At 45.9% G+C, this 23,493-nt stretch overlaps 1 protein-coding gene across 6 annotated transcripts in view; it reads left to right on the top strand.

The window, feature by feature from the left end:
• Positions 1 to 23,493, top strand: part of Hectd4 (HECT domain E3 ubiquitin protein ligase 4) — a 155,410-nt gene that overhangs the window by 52,124 nt on the left and 79,793 nt on the right. For 5 of the 6 annotated variants that reach the window (XR_003711261.1, XM_028765892.1, XM_028765890.1 and 2 more), the window contains exons 8-17: positions 5,037 to 5,229; positions 8,590 to 8,748; positions 11,805 to 11,918; positions 12,596 to 12,736; positions 16,629 to 16,861; positions 17,199 to 17,344; positions 19,590 to 19,660; positions 21,461 to 21,566; positions 22,316 to 22,436; positions 23,015 to 23,143. Coding sequence is in view for 5 of the 6 variants with exons in the window: in XM_028765892.1 (XP_028621725.1) it covers positions 5,037 to 5,229; positions 8,590 to 8,748; positions 11,805 to 11,918; positions 12,596 to 12,736; positions 16,629 to 16,861; positions 17,199 to 17,344; positions 19,590 to 19,660; positions 21,461 to 21,566; positions 22,316 to 22,436; positions 23,015 to 23,143 (1,413 nt within the window). In the remaining variant the exon portion in view is untranslated. The remainder of the gene's footprint in view (positions 1 to 5,036; positions 5,230 to 8,589; positions 8,749 to 11,804; positions 11,919 to 12,595; positions 12,737 to 16,628; positions 16,862 to 17,198; positions 17,345 to 19,589; positions 19,661 to 21,460; positions 21,567 to 22,315; positions 22,437 to 23,014; positions 23,144 to 23,493) is intronic. The other variant, XM_028765893.1, reaches the window with a different exon arrangement.

Raw genomic sequence — 23,493 nt, 5'->3', positions numbered from 1 at the left:
TGCCATAAGACTAGGTGCCTCCCCTTGTATTAAGACTGGATAAGGCACCGGGCGGTGGTGGCATACACCTTTAATCCCAGCACTTGGGAGGCAGAGGCAGGCAGATTTCTGAGTTCGAGGCCAACCTGGTCTACAGAGTGAGTTCCAGGACAGCCAGGGCTATACAGAGAAACCCTGTCTCAAAAAACCAAACCAAACCAAAACAAAACAAAAAGACTGGATGAGGCAACCCAGTATGAGGAGAAGGATCCCCAAATCCTATGAAAGAGTGAGAGGCAGCCCCTGCTCCCACTGTTAGGAATCCCACAAGAAGACCCAAGCTGTAATCTATGCAGGAGGCCTGGGTCAGTCCCATGCGGGTTCCTGCCTGGCTGTGGATTCCATCTCTGTGCCAGCCTACTTTCTTATAGAGTCCAGGATTGCCGGCCGGCCCCGGTGTCTCCGCCCACAGTGCTCTGTGCCCTCCCACACCGCTCAGGTCATTGGAGGAGGAGCCAGGGTACCGTTGCACTCACCTCTAATCTCAGCACTCCAGGAGGCAAAGGCAAGCCATCTCTATGAATGTGAGGCCAGCTTGGTCTATATAGTGAGTTCCAAGACAGCTAGGGGTAAATAGTAAGACCCTGTCTAAAAAAGTCACCCGGAAACACAATACTTTAGACAGAAGGAGGGAGAGAAGGAAGAAAATACCTACAGGTCAATTTTATCTTCTGGGGACATTTTCTCATTTCAAGGTGTTCTCTTCCAAGATGACTTAGCTATGTCAGGTTGACAAAACTAACCAGCACACACAGAAAGGAGGAAGGGGAGGAACGGAGGAAGGGAAGAAAGAAGGAAGGGAGTGGACAGGGGAGAAGGTAGAGTGAATATGGAGGGGATCCTGCATAGCTGACTCTCCCCTCTGCTGTGACAGTGAAGGTGACCTCTCATCCTCAGGGCCCCCACCACTCCCCAGCAGTCCAGACTGAGGCAGGGAGGAGCTCTTCAGGGAGTGGAGCACTCACCAAGCTTCTCTGAGCCTCGAGCAGCAGTCACATGGTCAAGTTCAGAGTGGGAGAGAGCTCAGGTGTGGGAACAGACGATAGATCGCTCTGCTCAGTGGGCAGGCCTCCGGAAACTCCAGACCCTGTGAGGGTCACCCTGCCTGAGCCCTGCTGGGCACTCCTGTCACCATGCTTACTTCCAGAGCTGTTGTTAGGTCCTGCTTTTTTTGTCCTGGGAGGTCACCAGCTCCTGTAAGTGCTCCTGTAGGAGCTGCTTCTCATGCTTGGACTCAGTGCCACCTGTCCCTCCTGTCTCCCCTCACATCCTGGCTCTCTTCCCCTTCTCCCTAAGCTGCCCTCCTTTAGTCACCCAAGCTTTTTGTTGATGTTGCTTCCTTTTTCTGAAGCAGGGTTCTTTTATGGAGACCGGGCCTGCCTCTGTTACCAGAGTGCTGGATTAAAAGCGTTTGCTACCATGCCTGGCTCTTCATCCAGTTTTAAATGAGTAACCACTGTATTTCTTTGGGTAGCTGCTTGGTGACCCTTTGTCATCACAGGTTTCTGTAGGAGCATGGGAGTTAATCAAGAAAAAAGAGAAGAAAAACATAAATACAGCTAGTGTTAAATGCTGGGGAAAAGTAGGGCAGTGGGAGAAACCAGAGTCTCCTTGCCTTAGGGGCTGCTGGGGCCTTCCTAACAATAGGGTGAACAGTTTGCTTGGGACTAAAGGAATTCTTGGGACATGGTATCTCGATGCTAAATCTAGACAGTCCTGGGAAACTGCAGAGGATAGTAGTCTGTAAAGAGGAGACAGCAAGTAACAAAGCCTGCAGTAGTAGGCCAGTGTGGCCTCCAGGAGGAGAAAGGCTGGGAACATGGTGAGAGATGGCCAGGCAGAAGCAGCTGAGACTGAGCACTCCTGCAGAGTACCCACAGCTCAGGCCATCAGATCCCTGGAGCTCCAGAGTTAAATATACTAGTGAGCCACCCGAAGTGCTCTTAACCACTGAGGCATCTCTCCAGCCCTAGATTTATGTATGTTTTAGAATGGCTGTTGGTTGGTGTGTGTGAGACATTTATTAGGTGACAGTGTGGCCTGGCCTGGGGAAGCCTCCAGTCACTGCTAACTCAGTTAAGGCCTCTCTCTTGCTCCTTCCAGCTGTGCCCTGTTTTTGAGATCAGCAACCATTCACCTCCCTGAGCTGCGTGGCTGAGTGTTGTTAACCTGCCAGGAACCAGTGAGGGAGCAGGCTTCCTTCCAGAGTATACAGGAGGCCGTCCCCTAGTCTCCTCTGGGGCTATATACCATAGCCTTCCTCAGGGCCATGAACAGTTGAGGCAGAGATGTATACACAGGTGGTATGGAGAGGCTAGACATTCAAGTGAGGGTCTCTGCCCTTCCCCACTCCTCAGTGAGGGATTAGTTAACAAACCGAGGGATAGCCTTCTGTGCAAGGGGGTGCAGCTAAACTCCCCAAGATGGTGGTTGCTTGGCTCAGAGTGCAGTTGCCCCCGACACTTAAGGTTCTGCAGCTTAAATACTCGTGCCCTAGCCTTGCTCTTCCCTGCCGTTCACTGGTGCTTTGTCGTCTCAGTTTGCAGCATACCACGTGCACTGAGAGACTGTTTTACATTAGCTATCGATTCCTCTGAGGGCCAGATGGATAATGCTTTTGAACACCAGCTTAAGGAGATTGATTTTTGTCTTGGATGCTTTTACAGGGTTATATTTAGAGTTGTGTAGCATAAATAGAGCATGGGGGTGGGGGAGAACAGTGCAGTAAGGAGGGTGTGTGTGAAGTTTTAGGGGCAAAGGGGGACTTAAGTAGAAATGCAAGGCCGGGGTGAGAGCAACGAGCCTGCCTTATGGCATAAGGCAGATGTAGCAGAGAGAGTGGGTGTTACCACAGGGGCGGCTGACGGAGGGCCTGTAGGGAATGCCTTCTCAGTGCTAGGGTGTTGTGTGACCAAGGCTGTAGGCAGGCCCCTCTCAGGCAGCTGGCATTCAACGACAGGGCGTGAATGAGTTACTGTGTGGCCGTTTCAGAGAGGTGAGTGTGTGCAGAGGCTAAACAGTGTAGTGTGCTCAGTCAGGGACTGTGGGAAGCTGGCTGGTAATCAGGGACTGAGTTGGTGACTGTCTGAGATCTCAGGAGGGGAATGGGCCAGCCCCAGAGGGTCTGGGCACGGTGTTCCAACTGATGTCTTGGATGCCAAAGGCAATGGCTTCTGTGAGCAGAGGTGTGGAGCTAAGAGGCAGGAGAGGAGGGGCAGGGTCCCTGGGCTCTGCTTACTAATGCAAAGTAAGTGCTCACAGACACAAGCCAGAGTAAGGAGATGCCACAGACACTACAAAAGCAGGAGCTCCAGAGGGCACAAGGCCACCCACAAGGGAGTCAAGGGCAAGGCAGTGCGGTGGCAAGGTGGTACAGTGTCTTGGTCTTTAGACTGTAGTGGGCTTTCCAGAGTTCTGCTCATGAGAAGGTAGAGTTAAGACATCAAACCTAGGAGGAGTCAGAAGCAGAAGGTGTGGGAGCAGAGCAGCAGTTTGGGGCTTCCCATGATTTTTGGACTCTACTTATCAGTTGTGCTTTCTCTCGTTGCTTGTATACCACCAGCTTTTCCCTCTGGACCCTGGCTTTGTTTTCTGTGGCCTTCTAAAGACTTGCTCTCTGGCACCTTCACTTTCTCTTTTCTTCAAGGGCTGCAGCAGCAGGCCAGGCTTGCTGTCTTTCCTGCTGGGATGGATTTCTGAGGCCCTCCATATCCAGAAGGCTGGGTTTGCAGGGACATTGTTTATACAGGCCTCCTGAAATAGATCAAAGGTTTTAGATCATTGTTTTAAAAATGCATTCTTACACACACACACACACACACACACACACACACACACACACACTGTTGTATGTATGGAGGTCATAGGACAACTTATGGAAATTGATTATTTCCTTCCATTATGTGTGTCCCAGAAATTGAACTCAGGTCATCAGGTGTGGCAGCAAGGACCTTTACTTCCTGAGCCATCTGACTGGCCCAGGTCAGAGTCATTTGACAGTTAATCAAAGCAGACAGAGAAGGTTGTCAGGACAGAGATGAGGAGGACAGTAGAGAGGAGCCAGGACCCAGAAGCAGTCTCAGGTGCCCAAGTGACACACTGCTTCTTAGGAAGTTGCCAACGGGGAGAACACAGGAGCTAGACCTTGAATTGGAGAGAAAATGAGAAAAATAAACATTCTGGGAAGCACCCTGAATCTTTAGTAGTAAGGCAGGCTAGGAAAGGTTTTGAAAATAGAAGGCAGACACCTCATGTGTAGCTCTGTAATCTCAGTGCTGGAAGTCAGAGCATTAGGAGTTCAAGGCCAGCTTTGGCTACATATGAACTTGAGGCCCTCCTGGATTACATGAGATCCTCTCTCAAAAAAGGAAAAGAAGAATAGAGGGAAGGAAGAAAGACAGGGAAGGAAAGCAGGCAGATGGTGTGCTTCGAGTCGTCAGTGCTGAGTGAGAAAACTCTGAGGCCCACCAAGGTGCACTTGAAGCTTGGCGTGTGTTTTAGCCAGTCTGGCTTGCTCCAGGATTCCTCTGCCATTCCTGGGCAGCTGGCTACTGTGGGAAGAACGTTTAGATCTTAGCAACTAGTTAGATTTCCAAAACACATTAGCCTCACAGTAATTCTCAGCAGCAAACCCAGGACGTGTTGATTTGTTCTCCTGTCTTCTGTATACCTGTCAGAAGGCTCATAATTAGTGAGCAGTGGCCTATGGGACTCAATATAAGGGTTTTAATCAACAGTGTTTTGCAGATTGTATTAATGCTGGCTGATTTCACTTTGATTATGGGCTGCCATAAAAGATGACGGCTCTGAGATTGAGCTTAGCCTTCCCTGCCTGAAGCAGCGTCTCTAGAGCATGGGAGGGGTTTATATGGCGAGATGTGTTTGCTCAGGTGGCCACAAAATGCTTTGTAAGCACCCAGGTCACAGAGATAGTTTCAAGATATCTGCTGACTGAATGAAAGCATCATCTCAGGCCCTCTTTTTTCTTTAAATATCAGGTGGAAAATGGGGTATTTGTAGCCAACCCGCTTCAGGAACGCACAATCCTAATGAGAAAAGAGGGTGAGTCTGCTAAAAGCATTAATGAGATGCTCCTGAGCAGACTGTCTCGGTACAGAGCCTCTCCGTCGGCGACTCTCGCGGCCCTGACCGGCTCCACCATCTCCAACACGCTGAAGGAGGATCAAGCAGGTGCGTTGTCTCTTCCTGACCACCTGCATATGGTGCTGCAGAATGCCGAGCCCACCTCACCCGCACTCTGGACAGTGCCATGGGTCTAGGCTGTGGGCACAGTGTGGCGGCCCTGGAGCAGTTCTGCCTTACCTGAAGCCGTCTTCACCATCACTGTCAGGAAAGATGTGCAAAAAACTGCAGCTAGCTATAGCAGTACACAACACATTCTTAGCACTTAGGAAGCTAAGGCAGGGGGATCATGAGTTGGTGGACAGCCTGCACTATGTGACATCACCCAAAACTCTGCCCCATGCTCTCAAAAAAAAAAGAAAAAAAAAAGAAAGAAAGAATCTGGATCTGAGCTAAAGATGGAAAAATGGATTTAATGTTTTTTGTTAATCCTTCTAGTGTTTGAAATACTAGGAAGAAAAGCTCTTATGGTGAACTCATATGAGGCTGTCCAGTAAATACTTTATTGTGTGTGTTAGAATGTAAGGACATTGTCTTGTTTCCATGGGCCTCTGTGGTATCAATGTGAATACTTTAGCATGGGTTAGTCCATTCAAGTTAAAGGAGATAATTTGCACAGAACTGTTCCTTTTTTTTATTCTAAGTGAATGTTTTTGGGGTTCACAAGATGGCTCATTGGATAAAGGTAATTGTGGTCAGGCTGATGACCTGAGTGTGATTATTGGGACCACGGAAAAGGTGAAAGCAGAGAACTGACCTCCGTATGCAAATGTGTACACACACACACACACACACACATACACACACACACACACTAAATAAATGTAAAGAAGACAGCTCAGAAAGTAAACACTTTGATGACAGGCTGAAATCCTCACTTCTCCTGTGTTTACACCTCCCTTCTCATCATGTTCTTTCAGTATGCCCATTAAATCTTCCTTCTTTAAAGAAAGAAAACAGAAACAAAAAAAGAACAACCTGTCTCCTGCCTCTGCAGCAACCCTCCACCAAGATCTCACGTAACCAAGGATTGCCTCGAACTCTAGACCCCTGTCTCTACCACCTAAGTAGGGCTCGTAGGAGTATACTACCATGCTCAGCAGCTAGTGCTGTGTGTATTTTATTTTTATTTTATGTGCTTGTGTGTTTTGCTTGCTCATGTTTCTGTTCACCACTCTTGCGTCTTGGTGCCTCTGGAGGCCAGGAGAGAGTGTCAGATCTCCAGGAACTGGAGTTACAGATGTTCTAGAACCCACCATGAGGGAACTGGGATTGGACCTGGGTCTTCTGGGAAAGCAACAATAGCTGTTAACTGTGGAGCCATGTCTCCAGCGATGTGTGTGTGTTGGGGGGGGGGGAGGGAGCAACTGATTGATCCCTGGAACCCCAAAAACTATATAGTTTTTTTTAAAAAAAAATACCTCAAAGGCAATACTATCTTTAACATTTTTAGTAGGGTATGATGACTCATTCCTATAATCCCAGCACTTAGAAGAAAGAAACAGGAGGATTGCTGTGTGTTTGAGGCCAGCCTCAGCTACAGAAAGACTTTATCCTGCCTTAAAACCACACATACACACAAAACTGCAACGAAATGCATTTAGATTTTTGTGAAAACTGGTATCTTTATTTAGAATGTGATTTTGTTGTATCTTTATATGAATTTTTCTGTTCATTTAACATGATGTCTTACACTGAAAACCTACTAGCTTCAGTCTACGTTTATCTGTGAAAATTAAATATTCACAAAGTCTGAAGCTTTGGAGCTTGGGATTTAGCTTAGTTGCTAAAGTCATGCCAAGTAAGAGTGAGGACCTGAGTTCAGTTCCCAGCATACAAGGAAAAAAGCTGGGTATGCCGGTGGGCGCCTGCTTGTACTCCCAGAACTAGGGGTCCAGATCTTATGAATTCAAATCCAGCCTGGTCTACAGAGTTCCAGGCCAGCTAGGGCTACGAAGTGAGACCTTGCCTCAGAATAGAAACAACAAAAATAAAGTTGACAACTCTTTAGTAATGTCACCTGAAGTTGGCCTCAGGCCTCCACACCCATTCATGTACACACTTGATATCTGTATGCAAATATGTATACTACCCCAATCAATAAATAATAGAAATAAAAATAATTTTAAAATGTAAAGTTTTATTCTGAGCCAGCAATCTGGGGGATGATGTGCGTTGCACACCTCTTGACTAGAAACAGTAATTGTTCTGTTGATGGTGTCGTTTGTCACTGACACTGAAAATAAAAATGTATATGTAATGGGTTACTGTAAGCAATGTAAGTTTAAAATTTCCATATGAGAGAGATTGAAAGCCCTGGGTAGCTGGAAGGTTTGGTTTATTCTGTGACAAGAGCTGTTTGCAATGAATGTAAAGTCACAGACTTATCAAGGATTTGCTTTAAGCTGAGCACTCTGGGGCCAGAGTTAGGTGGCGCTGTAAGCACTGGACCAGCCAGTGATATATTGTCTCAAAAAAAATTTTTTTTTTATAAAATGAAAAGCCACTAAATTAGGATATCAACTCCCAGTTAAAGCTCAAACAATAGAAATTCTGTTTTGAGATTTATTCCAACTGAGCCTTTATTCTTTTGAAAAAATTTTTAGGGTTCTTAGGCATACTGGACATTGGGAACAACTTTAGGATAGTCAGACCATCCCGTAGGATACCAGAAGATAATTCTTGCTCTTTCTGCTTAATCTTTATTTATTTATTTATTTATTTATTTATTCTTCAAGATAGCCCCGGCTGTCCTGGAACTCACTCTGTAGACCAGGCTGGCCTCAAACTCAGAAATCCACCTGCCTCTGCCTCCCAAGTGCTGGGATTAAAGGCGTGTGCCACCACCGCCTGGTCTGCTTAATCTTTTTATATTTATTTTAATATTTATTTTATTTCATGGATATGTGTGTTTTGCCTGCATGTATGTCTTTGCACCACTTGTGTGCCGAGTACCCTCAGAGGTAAGAAGAGGGATTCAGATCCCCTAGACTACAGTCGTAGGCAGCTGTGAGCTGCCATGCAGGGGCTGGGAATCAAAACCGGGTCCTCAGGAGAAGCAGCCAGTGCTCATAATCACTGAGCCATCTAACTCCCCCTCCATCCAATCGTAGCCTGTCTTTGCTTCAGTTTGGACTCCTCATTATAGCCAGGCCCTTTTGTAATCCTGTGAGAGTGCAGAATACTTCCAATAAGCACTTTCTTTCTTTCTTTCTTTCTTTTTTTTTTTTTTTTTTTGGTTTTTCGAGACAGGGTTTCTCTGTGTAGCCCTGGCTGTCCTGGAACTCACTCTGTAGACCAGGCTGGCCTCAAACTCAGAAATCCTCCTGCCTCTGCCTCCCAAGTGCTGGGATTAAAGGCGTGCGCCACCACCGCCCGGCCAATAAGCACTTTCATTTCCTTCTGCAGCAAATACTAGCTGTGGCCTTCCTCTGAAAATGCTGCGGAAGACGCCTATGTACACCTGTGGCACTTACCTGGTGATGCTGGTCCCACCTCCAGGAGGCTCAGGCAGCTCTGCCACCCGTTCGCTTTTTGGTGGAACAAGTGGTCTATCATCTTTAAAAAGTAAGTGTGTTTTATTTGGAATGCTTCTTCTGACGTATCTCCGCTTTAGTCACTCTTCTGTTGCTCTGATAAAACACCACGATGAAGGCGACTTAAGGAAGAGAGAGTTTATTTTGCTACTGTTCTAAAGGTCGAAGGATCTGCCATGGAAGGGAAGGCATGGCAGCATAACAGGAAGCCAAGAAATCACAGGTTTTTGTTTAGTTTTTGAGACAGGGTCTCTCTATAGCCCCTGGTGGTCCTGGAACTCTGTCCATAGACCAGGCTGGTCTTGAACTTCCAGTTATCTGCCTGCCTCTGCCTCTGCTTCCCAAGTGCTGAGATTAAAGATGTCCCCACCACAGCCAGCTCAGAAAGTCACATTTTTCATCTCAAGCATGAAGCAGAGAGAATGAACTGGAAGTGTGGCTGCCGTCCAGCTCTCAAAGCCTGTCCCAATACTATCTTTCCTCCTGAAGGGCTATACCCCCCCATACCTTCTCCAAACTGAGGACTGAGTGTTGAAATGCATGCGCCAATGCAGAACACTTCTCATCAAAACAACCACAGTCTCTAACTCTGAAATAGAAAGCATCCTAATTTATTGTTTTAAATATACTCTATTCTAGTTGCTCTCTGATAATACAAAATAATAATGATAAGTTACAGGCTGAGAATCTGTTAATTTATCTGGTGCTGAGGACGGCACCCAAGCTACCTGTTCTGTTGTTCTTGCCTGGAGCTATTGCTCAGCCCTCAAAATGTAACTTTTAAAACTTGTTTTTATTTTTTTCCTGCATTGTCTTACCATATAGCTGTATCTGGTCTCAAACTCACAGTAATCCACCTGTTTCTGCTTCTTGAGTTCTGGGATTAAAGGTGTGGGTCACCATGACTGTTCCCAAACCCTCCTTTGGTCTCCATAGCATAGCTGTTCACTGAATGCCATTTAGACTCGTTTGATTAGACCAGCTCTTCATGGACCATGAGAATGCAGTTAGGTGGGAAAAGCTTCCTTCTGTGGCCTGCTCCTTGTTGGTCACCATGGGTCTCAGCATGAGGAGACACTCCACTCGTGCCTGCCTTTAGCCCGAGCAGTGTGCTGGAACACCAATTCTTACCTTTAGTTAGACCATGGGGGTTGCTAGGTAGTTGAAGGTACCTGAACTTGCTTCAGGAGTTCTCAGGAGTGATGTCTGTGACGAGTAGAAATGGTCATTCTTCCTCAAAAAGGGGGCAAGTATACATATTGCAGAACGTGAGTGTAGAGGTAGTTGTGGAATGGGACAAAGGACAGACTTCTTGTGGTCTCAAGTTGGTAAGTACAGGCAGCGTGGGGGCTTCTGTGATGAAGCACATTTCTGGAGGAGAAGTGTGGTGGGACAGATCACTTTGTGTGATAGAACAGAAGGAGACATTAAAAGGAGGGCTGGGGGAGCGCTCAGTGCAGTATTTATCTAGCATGTCCAAGGCCCCAAGTTTCATCTCCAGGGGCAGGAGAAGAACTAGGTGATATAGCTTAGTCTAGAAATAATAGTATAGTTCCCACCACTGTGATGGAGGAAGAGAAGGACACAGACATAAGAGGTACTGAGACTGTTGAGAAGCAATAAAGGAGCCATGAATGGTGGATCATGCCCTAAACCTTAGTACAGTGGTTCTCAACCTTCCTAATGATGCTGGACCCTTTAGTGTAGTTGTTCATGCTGTGGTGACCCCCCAATCATAAAATCATTTTGTTGCTACTTAATAACTGTAATGTTGCTACTGTTATGAATTGAAATGTAGATATCTGATATATAGGACATCTGACATGTGACCCCTGTGAAAGGGTCAGTCTATCCCCAAAGGGCCTTGCCCTGCGGGTTGAGAACCACTGCCTTAGTATTGGGAGGATCAAGAGCTGTAGCTACTTAGTGACTTCATGGCCAGACTGGGAAGGAAACACCACACGAAAGAGAGAAAGTAGATAAACCCAGGCATGGTGCTGCACACCAATAATATCAGCATCTGGGAAGCTGAGCAGGAAAATCAGGTATTTGATGCTAGCCTGAACATCATGGTGAAACTCTGTGTCCAAAAACAAAACAAAACAGGGTGGGTGTGATGTCAACAATAGTAAGCAACACACACGGGACTGACATTTTAAACTCAGGTCATTGCATGGCACCTGCCTCTCCTAGTTAGGGTTGTTGTTGTACGATGAAACACCAGGACCAAAAGCAAGCTTGGGAAGGAAAGGCTGTATTTCACACTTCCACATTGTGGTCCATCACTGAAGGAAGTCAGAGCAGGAACTCAAGTAGGACAGGAAGCCTGAGGCCATTCAGGGATGCTGCTTTTTTATGGAATCCAGCACCACCAGCCCAGGAATGACACTATCCATAATGAGCTGGGCCCTCTCCTATCAATCACTGATTAAGACTATGCCTTACCAGCTTGCCTCCAGCCTTCTCTCAGATGACACATGGCTGTAGCATGTGTCACACTGACATAAAGCTGTCCAGTACAGCACTTTATATTATCTCTGCTTTGCAAGTGAGAAACCTGGGAGGTTAATAATTTTCCCATGCCATCGAGAAGTGGTAGAGCCAGAATACAGACCTAGACCTCTAAAGCCTGTCGTCTTCACTGCTCCACTCTCCTGTGTTGAAGAAAAGCTGTAGTGTCTGTGAGAGTCCCAGTGAGAGCCAGGAGGGAGAGTGACCTCATAGCAAGGCTGACAAGGTCTAGCTGAATTCTTCCTGTAAGTGCTGCCACTCTGTGATTCAAGTCTTCCTATCCTTCTGTGCTTTCTCTTTTGACCTTCTAATGTAGAAAACCATCTTCATGTCAGCGTTGGTGCTTTAAATCACTTTCAGAAATAGAGTTTAATATCAAGTTTATGAAGACATTTGATCAGCATTGCTTTAGGGGTCTTCTGTATGTATTTTCTGTTTGTTTTGTTGTTGTATTTTTTGTTATTATCACTAGAAAACACAAAATAGGAATTTTCGAAAGAAGTCTGACTAGGAGCTTAAAATGTAAACTTTAAAGAGTAGTCTTCAAGATCATTAAATAACTGTCTGTTTTCACAGTCCTGGCCTCCAGTTTGGTATATAACATTTCAGATGGCCAGTTCGCAAGCCGTGCAGATCTCATAGATGCTGCTGGAAGCTCACTGGGGCGTGGTGCTCTCGTACCAGGATTGGGTAAGCCATGAACACACCTGTGTCCTTGGAGCCTGAGTGATTGATCTTGAAGAATCTTGCCAAGTCTCTGTGGCATTCCAGTGTCCTTAAAAGAGAGAAATGGTAGTACCCTTTAATTTAGGGACTCAGTGTACAAGCTCCCGTGTGTAAACTTGTCGTGTGAGCTGCCGTTGAAGACACTCAGCATTAGGCTGTAAGACGATGCTCACTGCAGTCTCCAGAGTTCATGACATACAGACATTTATTCCTCTGAACACGTTAGAAAATGAACCCGATCCTGGACATTGGTCTCGCTCTTCGTCCTGACTACTCAGGAACACACAGAGGAGTTTGGGACTCATTATTGTGTGTTATTGTTACCTGTTCCTGTGGTTCCTTGGATTTTTCATGAAAGACACCTGAGTCTTTTCCAGGAGTAGGTCATATGAAATAGTTGCTGCAAACCACATATTTTATTATGTGTTCCTTCTCACATAGGAACTGAGCAATATTGCAAATTCAGTTTAGATTTTATGTTCAGTTCCAATTTAGTCTGCTGTCATATAGATCTTTGGGGATAGAGTTGTGGCTGTCAGCACTGGGGAGAATTCCTGCCCCTCGCTCTTTGCTGATGCTGTGGGAAATCTGTGTTGAGGCGAGCAGTGGCCCAGCAGCTGTCTGAGCTGTGTTGTTTGCAGGTGCCTGTTATGATACCATGAACAACATGCTGTGGACTTGCTCAAATGACTACATCGACCAGTGGTGCAATCCTGGGAACCAGGCCTTCCATTACGTGTGCCAGAGGCTAGGTGTCAGCCATGTCATCACTGAGCCCAAAGGTGAGTGCACTCTCAGACCCAAATGGGACAGACTAGAGGGGCAGCAGTAGGTGGGAGCGGAGCCCAGCAACAGAGCGTGTCTGCAGCTTCCTTCTTGGAACTTAAGAAGAAATCCGCTGTTGTCTGTGGCAGGGAAGGCTGGCCATGTGAAAGGGGAAAGCATGTAATTCAGTGGAGGTTTTGAGAAACTTTTTTCTTTTTTTTTTTTCTTTTTCTTCTTCTTTTTTTTTTTTCTTCTGAGATAGGGTTTCTGTGTCTATCCCTGGTTGTCCTGGAACTCACTTTGTAGATCAGGCTGGCCTTGAACTCATAAATCTGCCTGCCTCTGCCTCCCAAGTGCTGGGATTAAAGGTGTGTGCCACCACCGCCCGGCTGGTTTTGAGACACTTGTAGGCTTTTAAAGAGAATCCCCTATTTCCCTCCCAAATCTAAACTTACATGTAAAATTTGATTACTGGTGCTAGTGAGGGCCTTGTGTAATCTCAGCATGGTAGAGGCTCAGGTCGGAGGTCTGCTCTCTGTTCTAGACCACCCTGGGCTACAGAGTGAGTTCTAGTGTAAGCTGGGCCAGACTGAGGTTTTACCTCAAACAAACCTAACCTAAACAAAACCCAAAACACAACATTGATTATTGGTTCTCAGGCTAGAATCCTCCTAATTGCTAGAATTAAAGATGTGTGCCGCCATGCTTGGCAGTACTGACAGTATTAAGAGCAGCAGTCTCAGTACGGGGGAGAGAATAGCTCAGCAAAGTCTCTCTCTGTAAGGTATCATTAAAACAGACATTATCAACAGAGGAAGAACCATCCAGATCCAGGTTTTGGAAAATGGTCAGTGGAGTCACCATATCAAAAACAACAACAGAGGGCTGGAGAGATGGCTCAGAGGTTGTGAGCACTGACTGCTCTTCCACACGTCCTGAGTTCAATTCCCAGCAACCACATGGTGGCTCACAACCATCTGTAATGGGATCTGATGCCCTCTTCTGGTGTGTCTGAAGACAGCTACAGTATATAATTCTTAAAAAAGCATAAAATATGTTAAAAAAAATAAAAACAAAAACAACAACAGAAACAACAGCAGCAGCAGCAACACTCAGGAGGCAGAGGCAGCAGATGGCTGTGACTTTGAGGCTAGCCTGTTCTACATAGTTCATTCTAATCCAGCCAGGGCTACTTAGTGAAAGCTTGTCTTAAGCAACCAAGCAACAGCAGCTCCACCACACTGCCCTCAGAATGCTGGGTTAGCGCAGTGGAGGCCTGTGGTGTTCTTAGCTGAGGTTGCTCCGGTCTCCATTCAGCTCCACCACCACTACCAACACCAACACCAACACCAACAATAACACCACCACCACCACCACCACCACCACCACCACCACCACTAATACCACCACCACCACCACTAACACCACCACCACCACCACCACTAATACCACCACCACCACCACCACTAACACCACCACCACCACCACCACTAATACCACCACCACCACCACCACCAACAACAACAACAACAACACTAACACCACCACCACCACCACCACCACCAACAACAACAACACTAACACCACCACCACTAACACCACCACCACCACCACCAACAACAACACCACCACTAACACCACCACCACCAACAACACCACCACCACCAACAACAATAACACCACCACCACCACCACCAACAACAACAACACCACTAATACCACCACCACCACAACCACGAACACCACCACCACCACCAGTACCACCACTATCTTTGGTGCTAAGGAGAGAAGCCTAGGGACTCAACAGAACAGCAGAGTACCTGGAAATTTGATGAATCTCTACAGGGGTCTCCATATGGTACCCTCAGTAAGGGACCCTGAAGGGCCCTTGATGTATGCTCATGTCTGGATAATTGTAAACTGAAAACATGTCAGAGAGCCAGACAGAAATCACATATCAGGGCAGAGTTTATAACTGTCTGAGCTGGGACAACACCCCAAGCCTTACAAACAGATCCGTATAGAATCAAAGTGTTACTAGCTCAAGAGGTTGGGGTACCACCTCTAACTGTTGGTTCGCAGTCACCAAGTCTTGAAATAAAAGCCAGACCTGGGAGTATGGCTCAGTGTATGGCTGACTGTCAGAAGGAGCAAAGCCCTGGCTTCCATCCCTAACACCAGACACAAGGATACTAACCATAGTGAAACAAGGGGCTAAAGAAGAAGGCCAGCTCCACACTAGAGACACTCAGATGCTGGGCTTAGTAGATGACAGTTTTAAAGCAGCATTATAAATATGTTAAAAATTAAAACTAACTGAAAATGTCTTGGAAATTTTAAAGCAAAGTATGACTACAACACAATGAAACTAATAAAGAAATAAATAATTAAAAATTGAGACAGAGTCTCATGTATTCCAGGCTGAAATCAAATTCAGTATGTAGCCAAGGATGATCTTCAGCTCCTGATTCCCTGGTTCCACCTCCCAGTGCTGGGTCATACACCCAGGTCATGTTATGTTTCATGCAGCTAGACAGACACTCTCCTACATTCCCAACCTCGAGAAATTATTCAAACCAAAACCACTGTGACTAAGTGTGATCAGTATCCAGCAGAGGCAGGAGCATCAGGAGGAATGGGAGTCTGGCTGCTCAGTGCATCCGGGGCTAGCCTGGGTCTTGTGAGACTGTGTCTGAACTCAAGTTATAACCTGAGAGAATAGCACAGAGGTCATGTGCCTTTCACTCACGATATATCCTAGGACTCGTACCAGCCTGACAGCTAGGCGGGATGCTGACACTGACAGCCTGCTTTCTGCAGTGGCCCCGCCCCACCAGCCTTCTCACTGTCCCATTTCTGCAGGCTGGCTAGGAGGGGTCCTCATCATGCTAAGAGAGTGGTATAAGTCCACCCCACCGAGAGTGAACATGTATTATTCGCCTCAGTAATTAACACATTATTATTTATTGTGTGGGTGCATATATGTGTGTATCCTCTCTACCATGTGGATTCTGGGGAGCTTTACCTGCTGAACCAATTTGCCAGCCTCTGCAATTACTTTAGTATCGCTAGAGTTAGAAGTGATTTTTCTGCTTTCATTTCTCATTTTCATATTTTTGTGAACTTGCTAAAAATGATTGGCTTGCTTTGTCCCCATAAAGTGGGAAGGACTTTTTTTTAGTTGTGTTTTATCTCATGTGCTGGAGGTTGGAGCCAGAGCTGTTGGTGGGAAGCAAGTGCTTTAACAGCTGAGATTCCCCCAGACTAGGATGGAAACATTGAGCTGTTTCAAGTCCCCAAGCGGTCTGACTTTTCATTTTCCTATATTCTCTACCTCCATCCTCTGAATGCCTGACACCATCCATGAGCCATGAAGTAATTGTATGAGGAAATGCTTGCTAATCTTTAATTGATACACATCTGTCCAAATGGGATAGAAATAGGGGTGCTATGGGAGGAGTACTTGTGGTCAGGGCTTCTCCATCGGGCAGCTTGAGGGTGGCTCTACATCTTATAGACAGGTGACCAGCATGGGCTGAGCTGGCCTGAACTCCAGTCTGAGCTCTCCCATTTGCAGCTGTGTGATTTAGGGTAACTTAACCTCTCTCACTCTTTGCTTACTGCCCTATAAAACAGGGCTAAAAGAGTCTCTGTTATAAGCATGCGTGTCAGACTTTATCCCATTGTTAAGGATATAACCAGCTCAGTAAGTGGTAGCTTCCTGTGTTCTAGAAAACACAGTTCTTACATATTTGTGTTCCACACTCTGGCAGGAAGGGTTTGGAACAGCACTGGCATCTTTGGGCACCAGGAGTCGGTCATGTGTACACAGCTTTTGTACCCTGGAGAGTTGCTCTCCAGGACGCCTGTCATAAGCTTTCCTCACCACTCTTCCTTTGCATCTTCCAGAAGAGGCCATTAGCACGAATGAAGTCATAAACCAGCTGCTGCACCATGTTGGTGCCATGTGCATTCACCAGCTCAACCTTCTAGCGACAAACCCCAACCTTCCCATCACAAGTGTCCTGGGCAAGCAACACCCAATTGAGACACGCCATCTGAGCAGCATCTGTGATATCATGGAGAAGGCCATGGTTAATGGTGACACCTGCATCGTACGCTGCATCCTCGTTGTCTTTCAGGTACCTGTCAGCATATGTGAGCAAGATGGCAGGCAGGAGCCACCTTTTCCCAGAAGCACCTTCAACAACTGCTTTGCACCTTGCCGCATCCTTGCTGTCCTCTAACGAGGGTTGCCCTTCAGTGTGTGCATTGCACATGGATAGCGGATGCTGTTCTCCAGCTCATCAGTGTCCGTGTGTGTAAGGCATTTACTATGTGCTGTTGTGCAGTGGAAGAGAGTGGAGTTGAAAATGCACCTGCTTATCTTTTCGTAAACTACATGTGCTTTCTTTTAGAGGGCTATTTTTACCCCTGGTGGAGTGAGCACACTTAGCTCTGCCCGTTATGTCTCTGTAGGTGGTGTTTAAATTTTTCTTCAGCCCACAAACTGAAAGGAACCGAGACATCATTCGGCGGTCAGGATTGCTTCTTTGGCAGTTGTTGATGGCACCAAAAGATCAAATCTGTCCTGAAATTCAGAAGGAGGTCTGTCTTGCCATCAGGTAAACAGCAAATGGGCTTTCTTAGTGCTCCCTGCAGTGCATGGGGACCCTCTCTGCAGGCTGAAGCCTATGTAGCTCAGCCCGTCTAGAATCTGGACCTCACCAACTGAAAATCATTTTCCCCAGTATCAAAGGTGGCCTACATGAATTTAGAGATCTGCTTGCCTCAGCATCCTGAGTGCTGGGATGAAAGGCGTGTATCACCACCACTGCCAAGGAAAGCTAGATTGGTCAAGTGTGAGTGTGTCTGGGCATTTTGGAGCATGATTTGGTGTGAGCAGCCCTCGTGTCTAGAGTTTGCTTTGCCATTCACATTGGCTGTGACTTCTGTCTCCTCAGGTGTTTGGTGACTCATAGGCTGATGTAGAACAGTGCTTAGTTGTGCTAGTTCTTGTCAGCCTGCTCAGAATCCTGTATGGTTGCTAAGACGGCTCAGTGTGAAAAGTTGCTTACCACCCAAGCATGATGACTTGAGTTTAATCCCCAGAACCCACGCCCACTGCAGAAGGAGATAATCAACTGCTGAGGGTTGTCCTTTGACTTCCAGACATACACTGTGGCATGAACATACCTGCAATCACATCACACACACACACACACACACACACAAATAAATTATATTAGTAATTTTTTTAAAAATCTAGTTGAGATGGGCATAACAGCACACACCTTTAATCCCAGCACTTTGAAGCAAAGCAATCTCTGTGAATTCAAGGCCATGGCCTACATAAGTGAGTTCCAAACCAGCCAGAGCTATACAGTGAGACTTTGTCTTAAAAAAAAAAAAAATCCCAAAGACTCATCACTGCAGTAGAAACATAGTTTTATGCCAGAGATCAGCATGGACTTCTCTGTCTTATCTTTTGAGACAAAGTCTCCATGGAGCTGACTGGCTAGACTAGCTGGCCAGACAACCCTACAGACAGCCCTACAGACAGCCCTAGCAGCCCCCCTGCCACAGCTGGGCTCAGAGGCATTGCTGTTGTATCCAGCTTTTCCAATGGCTTCTGGAGAGAGAACTCAGGTCCTGTTCTTTCAGAGAAAGCATTTGATTCAATGGTCCGTCCCCTCAGCCTCCTTACTGGTAAGCTTAGAGGCTGTGGTCTAGTGAGAGGTTTGTTGTTTTGTTTATGGCTTTGCGGGGGAGCATTTTCTTCTTTTTTGATTTTTGTTCTTTGAGTCTGGGTCTTTGGATGTAGCCAGACTGACTTGGAGCTTAAGATCCTCTTATCTCAGTCTGAGTTTCTGGAATTACAGGGATGTGCCCTCATGCCCAGATATTAATTATTGTTAATTAATGAATTAATTTTTGAGACAGAATCTCACTGTATGGCCCTTCCTACATCCACCACTACACAGAGCAAGCTGGCCTCAAGTGCGTTCTGTACCTCATATGGCCTGAGTATTGTTTTTTGATTTGTTTATTTTATTTCCATCCATTTTCATAGAAGTAGAGCTGTCGTATGACCTCATATGGTGGAGAGGCCACTGAAGACTGAGATGATTGGCTCGAAGGGGTCCTCAGGCAGGATTGAGTACAGAGGGCAGGATTTGGGATTTGTTTGTTTTTCCTTCTCTGTTTCTTTTCACGATATGGTATGTTTTGAGCTGCTGAACATTAAATCCAATGTGATACCAGGCAGAAACTCCTGGAGATGGGATAGGATTGTGCTGCCTTTGTGATGGCTAGGACACATCCAGGCTATGTGCTAAATCTGCACACGTGATCATATGCCACAGCTCAGAAGAGCAAAAAAATCTCTGATGATGTTTTCCACCCTGTTCTTCCAGGCTTCTCGAAAAGCTGAGATCAGGAATTCTTTTTGCCACATGATTTGTGGCACAACCTGCATATAAAACTGGCTTGTCAATATTGACTTTTCATAGCTTTTAAATTCTCTTTTACTGGTTCTTCATGGAGTCTGACATACATTATCATTTTGGTAATTCACTGGCAAAAGGTTGGGAAGATCTCTTCTAGCAGAGAAGTGATTGGAGTAAATCATGTTGGTGAATTTAGCTTCTTCTGGGGTGGGGAAAGTAAGGGTCAGCATCTTTCTGTATATAACCCAGGCTAGCCTTGAACTTGAGGTGAGATACTCATCTCTCAGTCTCCCAAGAGCTGGGGTTATAGGTGCATACCACCATATCTGGCCAGATTGGCATCTTTAACAAAAATTTGAATAGCTAGAGTTTGTATTTTCTAGAATTTTTTTTTAACTTGTTGACTTTCCTGTCATTTCAGCTCTGGCTTAAATATTTTATACCCAGGTGAAACAGAAATCAATAACTTACTTAAGCTGGTCTTAACAGAAGGTGAGAATTTTCAGAATTATCTTTGAACAACTCTGTGTGTGTGTGTCTGTGTGTGTCTGTGTGTCTGCATGTGTATTACTAAGAACTGAACCTAGAGCTTTGAATGTACATTTATTCTGCCACTGATTATATTCCAAAGCTGCTTCTTTTTTTTTTTTTTAACTTGGAAAACTATTTATTTATAATCTGTATCCTGGTTGTTTTATCTGCATGTGTGTCTGGGTACCACACACCTGCAATCCCCATGGAATGCCAGAAGAAGTTGTTAGACCCTGAAATTGAAAGATTCCATGTGGGTCCTGGGAATCACTAAGTCATCTCTCCTGAGAGAGAGGAGTATCACTAAATTTTCCATGATAGCTTTGAGCTTTTGAGTTCTCCTCCAGCCTTTTGAGTAGCTGAATATACATTTCTTTCTTGTTCTTAAGGATACTGCTGGACTGTTACAAGGGTTCTTATTTTCTTCCTCTTAGTCAGCATATTTGAAAAAAATGTGTATTTGGAGTTAGAGGAATGGCTCAGTAATTAAGTACACTGTCTGTTTCTTCAGGGGACTTTGGTTTGGTTCCCAGCACCCACATGGTGGCTCACAGACATCTATAACTCCAGCTGTAGGGGATCTGATGCCTTCTTCTGACCTTTGCTGGCACAGGCATGTACACAGTGCACATATATATGTCTAGGCAAAACACACATAAAATAAATCTTAAAAATGAAAAGCTGTTACTGTAGTTCGTGGAGAGAATGCTTGGTTACTGGGCTAGAGTTCCTTGCTTCCTCCTGTTACTCAAAACAAACAACAGCAATAATGCGTGTATGCAGTGGCTGGCCGTGTGTGCAGTGGCTGGCCGTGTATGCAGTGGCTGGCCCTGTGTGCAGTGGCTGGCCCTATGTGCAGTGGCTGGCCGTGTATGCAGTGGCTGGCCCTGTGTGCAGTGGCTGGCCCTGTGTGCAGTGGCTGGCCCTGTGTGCAGTGGCTGGCCGTGTATGCAGTGGCTGGCCGCACTGCAGGTTGGAAGCAGAAGCCGTGAGTGATGTGAGCATTTTTAAGCTTTATCCCTCTTCCTATGTCTTGACTCTAGAGTCTGCAGTGTAGATGTTTCTTACATTTTAAAAGAACCAACTTCTTATTCTAGCATGGTGGCACAAGCCTATAACCTCAGCACTCGGGAGTTAGCGCAGGATGACAAGGAACTCCGTGTCATCCTCAGCATATAGAAAGGTCAGGTCATCCTGGGATGTTCCAGACTCTGTCTCCAACAAAAGAGAACCAACCAACCAAAACCAATTTCATGATGATTTCTAACCTAGGGTGTTTGCTTGCTTGCTTGCTTGCTTGCTTGTGTTTTCATATATTTGAACATATGTTTTAGACTGAATAACAGCAAGAGATGCCATGGTAAGACCACTCAGTGTTTAACAGCAGCACTAGTCTAAGGAAGGAACACACCACTTTATGATACACCAGGAGGAAAAGTCAGACTTAAAGCTGATGTCCTGGCTAAAGCTGAGCCCTGGATGTGGTGCTGTTTCGCTGCTGTTTGCATGAATCTAAACTCCGTGCTCCTAGGCTGTGCTCCTAGGCTGTCCTCCATCTACTTTTTTGGAACTTTTAAAAAAATAACATCAGTTTTCTTTGGGCAGGAGGTTAGTTTGTTGAGATATTGTTCCAAGTTGACTTTGAACTTGTAGCAGCTCTCCTGCCCAGCATCCTAGATGCTGGAAGTATAGACCAATTAGATAGATGGCTTTTCTAAGTGCCGTTGCCAGGGTCACTCATAGCTTTTTGTCCTGTATCAGGAGAGAGAAACAGTGGACTCTCCCAGCTTCGAGATGTTATCCTCACCAACCTAGCCGAGCAGCTCCAGAACAACCGATTCGGCAGCGACGAGGACGACCACTACAGGTGAGGCCTGTTCGTTCTCTCTGTGGCTGTGTCTAGACACCACCACCAAGAGCAATGACAGAAGAAAGCATTTGTTTTGGCTTTACAGTTTCAGAAGGATAAGGATGTATCCCCGTGAGGATGCAAGCAGCAGGTGTGATGGCAGGCGTAGGAAGCAGAAAGTGTAAACTAGAAGTGGTACAAAGCTTTACATTCTCAGAGCCCGCCCCCAGGGACACTTCCTCTAGCAAGGCTGCACCCACTGAGACCAGACCTCTCCAAGCAGCCCCACCAAACGCCCACGCCTAGGGGACCACAACACATCTACTATGTTGGTCATGACTAGCCTTTTTTCTAAGTGATAACTTGCACCTAAATGTGTTTGATCATTAGTTTCCTGCTATAGCTAGTAAGGTGACCAGCATGGTGACTCTAAATTCTGGGCCTACTGAAATGTGTTAAGCCCTGCATCTGTCCTAAAACCTGAGGTAACCTGTTTCAGTGTGATGAGCATGAAGTGCTTCCGGCCTGGCAATGTCCACAGCAGAAGTAATGCTGAGGGAAGTCTCGTGGGCAGCTGGCGTGCTCTCTGTGAAAGAAGCTGCATGCTAGTTATTAGGGGATGCTTTTGCTTTTCTGTTGTATTCACTTCTAAAATACTTGAATTAGTTAGGGCACCATTTTGGTTTGTGGTGTATCTGGTTAGTTTGATGACTTGCTTCCTGCTTGTCTCATACCAAGCGTACTGTGTATGCTTTCCTGTTTTAAAGACTCAATGATGAGCTCTTACACTACATCCTGAAGATTGTGGTGCGAGAATCCTGTATCCTAATCACCAAGTGCCAAACGGTCTCCAAGGATGATTTCCAGAAACTCCTTTCAACGGTGCCTGTAAGTGAGGACTTTACTGAGGCAGTGCTGTCTCCTCTCAGGGGAGTCTGTGGATGAGTGAGCTTACCCTGGAAATGTACATGTGGGCAAGTCTGCTCGGAGAGCTTTCCCAAAAACAGGAGAAAAGACAGACAAAGACACTCCTTCCTGAGACTGCGCTCCAGTGTCAGATGCCTGATTGTTTGAATATGGAATTTTGGTTTTTTTGTCGTGAAATTTTCTCTATTAATTTACTGGTTTTTAAACAGTATGTTTCAGAGGCTGATGGGAACCAAGAGGTTCCTGAAGGGATGGGGTGGAGACTTCCGTAGAGATATGAGTGAGACACAGGGAGGGTGCTGAGGGATGAAAGCTGAGCCAGTCTCAGGCCAGTGGGGACCACATGTGGAAGGCAGGAAGGCCAGTAAGCACGTCAGAGCCTGCACTCAGAGTTGTGCGTCCATATCCCCAAGAAACTGTGTGCTCTCATGTGTACCTCCTCTTTTGTTTCTCTTGTGGATATCTTTTAAAAAACGTGAGGGGTATGTGAGCCCTTTCAGTCACAGGGAGGTCACTTAATGTCCTTATTTGTGTTAAAGGCTGCATCCTCCTGCCTGCGCTATCTGATGGCAGTTCAGAATCACCTTCTCAGTAACACTATTTTGATTAAGCCTGATGAGAATGAGGACAGTGACAGCTCCTTGCAGGGAGAGACATTGAAGGTACAGGTAAACACCACGCTTTATTTCAAAGGCGCTTTCTCCACAGCTGCTCCGTTGCTGTTTATCATGGCGTTCCCACTGTCGTTTAATTTTGTGAGACATGTGAGGCTGCTCATTGCTTTGTCATTGCCTGGTGGTTACATGTGACTCTTATGTTGTGTTATCATATGCTCTCCGGTGGTCTCGGTGCCTTTGGTTCTTTCTGTTCTGCAAGAATTACAAGTTTGGCACTCACAAGTCATCTCATTACACCTTAAAGTCAATCTGAGAGCATTACATTCTAAGCACTTTCAATATTTGGATGATTTTATTATTATTTTTATTTAAATAACTTAAAATGATAAATTTGATCTTTG

The sequence above is a fragment of the Grammomys surdaster genome, unplaced genomic scaffold (genome assembly GCF_004785775.1).
Source record: "Grammomys surdaster isolate TR1022 unplaced genomic scaffold, NIH_TR_1.0 166, whole genome shotgun sequence".
Lineage (NCBI taxonomy): Eukaryota > Metazoa > Chordata > Mammalia > Rodentia > Muridae > Grammomys > Grammomys surdaster.
Note: the sequence above shows the minus strand (reverse complement) of the source record. Positions and strands in the feature narration are given on the sequence as shown.